At 58.9% G+C, this 5,188-nt stretch overlaps 1 protein-coding gene across 1 annotated transcript; it reads right to left on the bottom strand.

Annotated features, from left to right (window-relative positions):
- Positions 1-1,794: 1,794 nt before the first annotated feature.
- PTF1A (pancreas associated transcription factor 1a) lies at positions 1,795-4,829 on the bottom strand. Its single transcript, XM_081556777.1, has 2 exons — positions 2,762-4,829; positions 1,795-2,358 (listed from the first exon to the last, which is right to left on the bottom strand). Exons 1-2 carry the CDS (start codon positions 3,537-3,539, stop codon positions 2,156-2,158), a joined length of 981 nt encoding a protein of 326 aa, XP_081412903.1. The 5' UTR covers positions 3,540-4,829; the 3' UTR covers positions 1,795-2,155.
- Positions 4,830-5,188: the final 359 nt, after the last annotated feature.

Below are 5,188 nucleotides of genomic sequence, written 5' to 3'. Positions count from 1 at the left end.
TCCCCTAATCCAATTGAAACGCAGGTCTACGCAGATGAAGTAAACGGTACAGAACTTACATAACTTATAATTAAGTTGAAGTCTGCCTACCATTTGACTTTCTAATGAGTGTAATGAGATTACATGCCTGATAGAAGCACTTGTGCAAAAGCAACTTTCGTGTTTAATGAGGCCCTAATACAGGACAAAATCGAATTATTTTCTCTCGTTCCCAAATTCTTCCTCCAGTGTGAAATCTCCATCTTTTAGAGGGAGGGACGGGTAGGGCTGGAAAGGGTGAGAGGGTCCATGGTCAAGGGCCTCCTGGGAGCTTGGCGACCCAGAATCTCCCTGTGTCTGGCCAGGCCGCGCTGAGGGTCGAGCTCGCGGCCTCGCTTTAATTGCTCTTGGATGATGTCCATGGCACCCGCGGCGCGCGGGGAACCCCTCGGTGGGTCTGAAACTAGGTTAAAGCAATTAGCATGCTGCCGACATATTGTCCCTCGGCAGGGCCTTGGGTACCAAGGGAGATGCGCCAACGTACCTTGGCCGACCAGGCGGCTGCGGGCCGAGGAGTGGCATCTCGCTTCCCCAAGGCCTGCGAGGCGCCGGCGCTGTGGAACTGCCAGAAAGAGCGCGCCGCACGCGCGAGACCTTGCTCCGCGCCTCCCGCTCCGCACCCGCGCGGTCCAAGCGCGCGCGGGGTCCCGCACTCTGAGCCGCGCGTCCCGACTCCCGCTCGCAGCCGAGCGCTCCCTGAAGGGCCAGGGAGGTGCCCCTAGAGGCCTCGGAGATTAGTCCGAACCCTAGCTTCCTGGGCGCTCCCCGCTGCGCCCTCGCGCCTCTCCCCTTCGCTAGGGGGCGGTCCTCCGCTCTCCACCAGAGCCTCGCCTACGCCCCAGGCTGCTTGCCTCAAAGGACTGGATTCTGCTGGAGGCAAAACCAAGTCAATTTCAGAAATTACCCAGTTGCAGAAGCGGCAGAGAGGGCGTGCTCCTTTCTTATCTTATCACAAAGACCCTGGGTTTTGTTGGGAAGCATCCGAGAGGGGTCTCCGGCCCCAACCTGGTGGCTTTTCTCATTTCCTTTGAGTATATCTGAGTTCCATGTACCTGATGCTGTAACTGCAGAAGGGGTGGGTCACAGGGCAGCTTAACAGCAATCCCTTCTCCCTAGGGACTTCCCTGGTGGCTCAGATGGTAAAGCATCTGCCTACAGTGAGGGATACCCGGGTTCAATCCCTGGGTCGGGAAGATCTCCTGGAGAAGGAAATGGCAACCCACGCCAGTATTCTTGCCTGGAAAATCCCATGGACGGAGAAGCCTAGTATAGGCTACAGTCCATGGGGTCGCAAAGAGTCGGACACGACTGAGCGACTTCACTTCACTTCACTTCTTCTCCCCAGCCCGTGGAAGCAGAAAGGCGTCTTCCCTTTGTTAGCCCAGAAATTAGCCCACTGTCGCCACCGGACCCACAGTGTCCACTTTATACACTATGATTACCCAGGGTGCCCATGACCTTGGATAAGTCAAATGTCTCCCAGCCTTAGCTTCCCCATCTGAAAAAATGAGAGCAACAAATACTCCATGACCTATTTGCTTCCTAGGGTGTTAGGGCTGGGATGCAGATGAAGGGCTCTCCGAGGGAAATGAGGCCTAACCCTCTAACCCACTCCTTTTCAGCTAAATCTAAAAGTTGGCTCTTACTGTATATCTCCGTTTGGGGTCTCTGGTTCAGTTTTTTTTTTCTTTTTACAAAGTAGGTTAATTCATCTTTAAAGATACAGCTACATCCATCAAGTATAAAACAAATAACTTTTAGAAAACGATATGAATAGCATTTATTAACATTGCTTAGAAATAAACTGTATCTGGCAATAAATTAGCATGACGTTTTCTGGTCAGAGTTCTTCCAATAATGTAGAGTTCTGCCAAAGGTGCTGGGGGAGATCATAGGCTATTGCATATTTTAAGAAAATCAGGATAAATTATATAAATTATATATTTAAAACGAGATCATCTATTTCATTAACTCGACAGGATAATAAATAGATAAATAACAAACAGTTGATTGCCATTAGAAAAATGTGATTCTTAAGTTACATTTACATTATAGATATTTACATGTACAATATGCACACAGACAGAATCACGTCCTCAGGCAGGTCTGGGACTTCTCAGGACACAAACTCAAAGGGCGGTTCGTTTTCTATGTTGTTGAAGGAAGGCTTGCTGTTGAGTTTTCTGGGGTCCTCTGGGGTCCACACTTTGGCTGTTCGGATAATATTTTGTTCTTTGAGTTGTTTTTCATCAGTCCAAGAGAGAGAGTGTCCCGCAAGGGGAGGGAGGCCATAATCCGGGTCGCTGGGGGAGGGGGGCCCTGAGGGGGTGAGAAGAAAAAAAAAATCAGATTGTGAATGTCCAACTCTGCTCCCAGTACTGCCCCGCCGGTCCTCTGGGATCCCCTTCTGGGCGCTTTGACAGACAGCCGTCTTTGGTTACTCTGAACAACCTTCTTTCTCCACCCCGCGAGCCCCCAGCGCCCTCATCCCGCAATCCCTGAAGTTGCAAGTCTATCGGGGACGCGCACCCTCAGGGCCGCCGTCAAAGTGGCGGAAAAAACCTCAGAAACGCCAACTCCGGTTCAAGATGGCCGGTGCCCACAGCCCGCCCGTCTGTCCGTCCGTCAGTCAGCTGGTCGGTCCGTTCATCCAGCCCCCGCCCCAGGACCTTCCCATTCCCGCCCCCCAACCCTCTACGAGCTGGGAGGCGGACGCACTTACGAGTACCCCGGTGGCAGATGATGACCTTCTGGGCTTGGCTGCTCGGGCTGTCCGCACCCAGGCGCCCTCCGCCGCCGGGCCCCCTGCCGCCGCCCGCGCCGCCGCCGCGCAGGGGCAGGTCGGCCTGCACCAGCTCGCTGAGGAAGTTGATGTAGCCAATGGCCAGGCGCAGCGTGTCCACCTTGGAGAGGCGCTTTTCGTAGGGCAGCGTGGGGATGTGCGAGCGCAGCCCCTCGAAGGCGTCGTTGATGGACTGCATGCGCCGCCGCTCGCGCACGTTGGCAGCCTGCCGCAGCTGCTGCAGCTCCGCCTCGGAACGCACCCGCCGCCGCCGCCGCGCAGCCGCCGCCCCGCTCAAGCCACGCAGCCGCGCCCTGGGGGACAGCGCGGCCGCCCCGGCGCACCGGTAGGCCAGGCACGAGGGCGGCGAGCCGGGCGAAAAGGGGAAGCCGCCGGGGGGCGCCCCCGCCTCGCAGCAGTAGCCGCCGCCACCGCTGTCCTCCGGCTCTCCCGGGCCCCCCGGGGGCGGCGGGGCGAGCGCGTGGGGGGCCGCCGGAGGCGCGGACTGCAGCAGCAGGCACGCCTCGTCGCGGTAGCAATACTCGTGCAGCTGGTGGCTGAGGAACTCCACCTCGGCCTGCTCGTCGGCCAGTAGCTCATCGCCGTCCTCCAGAGGGTCCCGAGAAGACTGGTCGGTGAAGAAGTCCTCCTCGTCAAAGTAAGAGGACGGGAAGGCGTCCAGGCCCCCGGGGAAGTGCTCTAGCAGCACCGCGTCCATGCTCTGCGCCGCCGAGGGCCCGGGGGACTGCTGGCCTGGGGTAGGGGTGTTCTCTGGAAGTTTGCGGCTGCAGTTCGGGCTCGTCGGGCAGCCCCAGCCCTCCCGGTCCGGCGCGGGAGGCAGCGAGGACCGCCCCCCCCCCCGCCCCGGCCTCCCTGGAGTGCCGGCGGCCGCTGCTCTCTGGACGGCGCCCGCGCAGCGTTGGGGAGGGCTGTGGCGACCGGCTGAAGCTGAGGGCCGGCACGCGAGGATTCTTATAACTACATCCACAGGCGCGTGCCAGGGACCCGCGGCGCCAGCCAATCACCAAGTGCGGGGTGCCGGCGGGGAGGGGGCCGGGAGGCCGGCGGGGGCCGGGGAGGCTTTCCTCTCGAAGGGAGCTCCCGGGGCGAAGGGGAGGCGGGGCCGCGCGGCCCGGGGCTCCTCCCGCCCCTCTCCGCCAGCTCCTCGGGCAAGTACCTGCCGGGCGAGCGGCTCCAGGGCCACCTGCGGCCCCCGGCGGCCGCCGCCAGCTAGCGCGCGCTGCGCCCAGCCGGGCCCTTACGCCCCCGGGCTGGGGTAGTGGCGCGCGGCGTCTCGACGTAGCCACAAAACTCCCTAGAGGGGCGCGTCCGCGGCCCAGAACGGGAGTGGGTCTCAGGCGCTCCTCCGGGGTTGGCGCAGCGACTGCCGGCAGCCTGGACAGTTCCAGCGGTAGGTTTCGCCACCCCCACCCCCACGCCCGGAGCGCGAGAGGGCCTCCGGCCTGGGTTCCATTCCGGGCTTCTGTCTCACCGCCGAACCTTTCCAGGACTCTGGTCAAGTTTGCACAGTGTGTGCCGCTGGGGGTGGAAGGCGATGCGGCGCCTCTCCAGGCGCGGCGCCGGGGTGAGGGGCGCGCGCCTGCCCGGCGCTGCTCGGGATCCTGACTCCGGTGCCCGGTGCTCTGCGCCCGGCCTCTCTTCCCCTCCCTTTCCCCGCCCCGAGGGAAAAACGGGAACGCTGGAGAGGCCGCCTCCGAGAGCGGCTCAGCGGGGCACGTTTCTTCTGAGACCCTAGGGGTCCGGAGCAATAAAATCGGATACAAAAGGACTCAGTCGAATCGTCTGCTCTGGAGCAATCCGGAGGGAGGGCATGGAAGTAAAAGAGCGGAGTGTGAACCGTTTTCAAAGCCAGAGTCGCTCACCTTTCCGACTGACCACCGGGACCATCCTTGAACGACTTTTTCCCTTTCCTTCCCGACCTTAAAAAACAAACACACACATATGTATATATACCAAACACAAAACATTTGTGCTCTGGCCCATGACTGTATTACAGACAGCGATGCAACACGAATTACTCAGTTGAAAAGCAACAAAGAAACACTTCCAAGGTCGAGGCAATTCTGTTAAAAGCCAAGTTCCAGAGGGTTCAGAAGTGCAGCCGACCTCGCGAGTTCTCTCAACAGAAGACAGAGAGCCACCGCCTTCCTGGGTCAGCCGCTTCCTTTTTTCAGACACTTGTTCCACCAGAGGCTTCTTCTAGTGGGTGTTTGAATTCCTCTCAAAAGCCAGGTCCATGTCTCGTAGAATGACGATTTTAACAGGCATCCTGGTTTTAGACATTTACGTTGTATTTAACTGAATTCTGAAACCAAAAAAAAGTTAAGGGCAAAAGATACATAAGAA

The sequence above is a fragment of the Giraffa tippelskirchi genome, chromosome 13 (assembly GCF_054371585.1).
Source record: "Giraffa tippelskirchi isolate mGirTip1 chromosome 13, T2T-mGirTip1v1.2.pri, whole genome shotgun sequence".
Lineage (NCBI taxonomy): Eukaryota > Metazoa > Chordata > Mammalia > Artiodactyla > Giraffidae > Giraffa > Giraffa tippelskirchi.
This window is presented reverse-complemented; position numbering and strand designations above follow the sequence as displayed.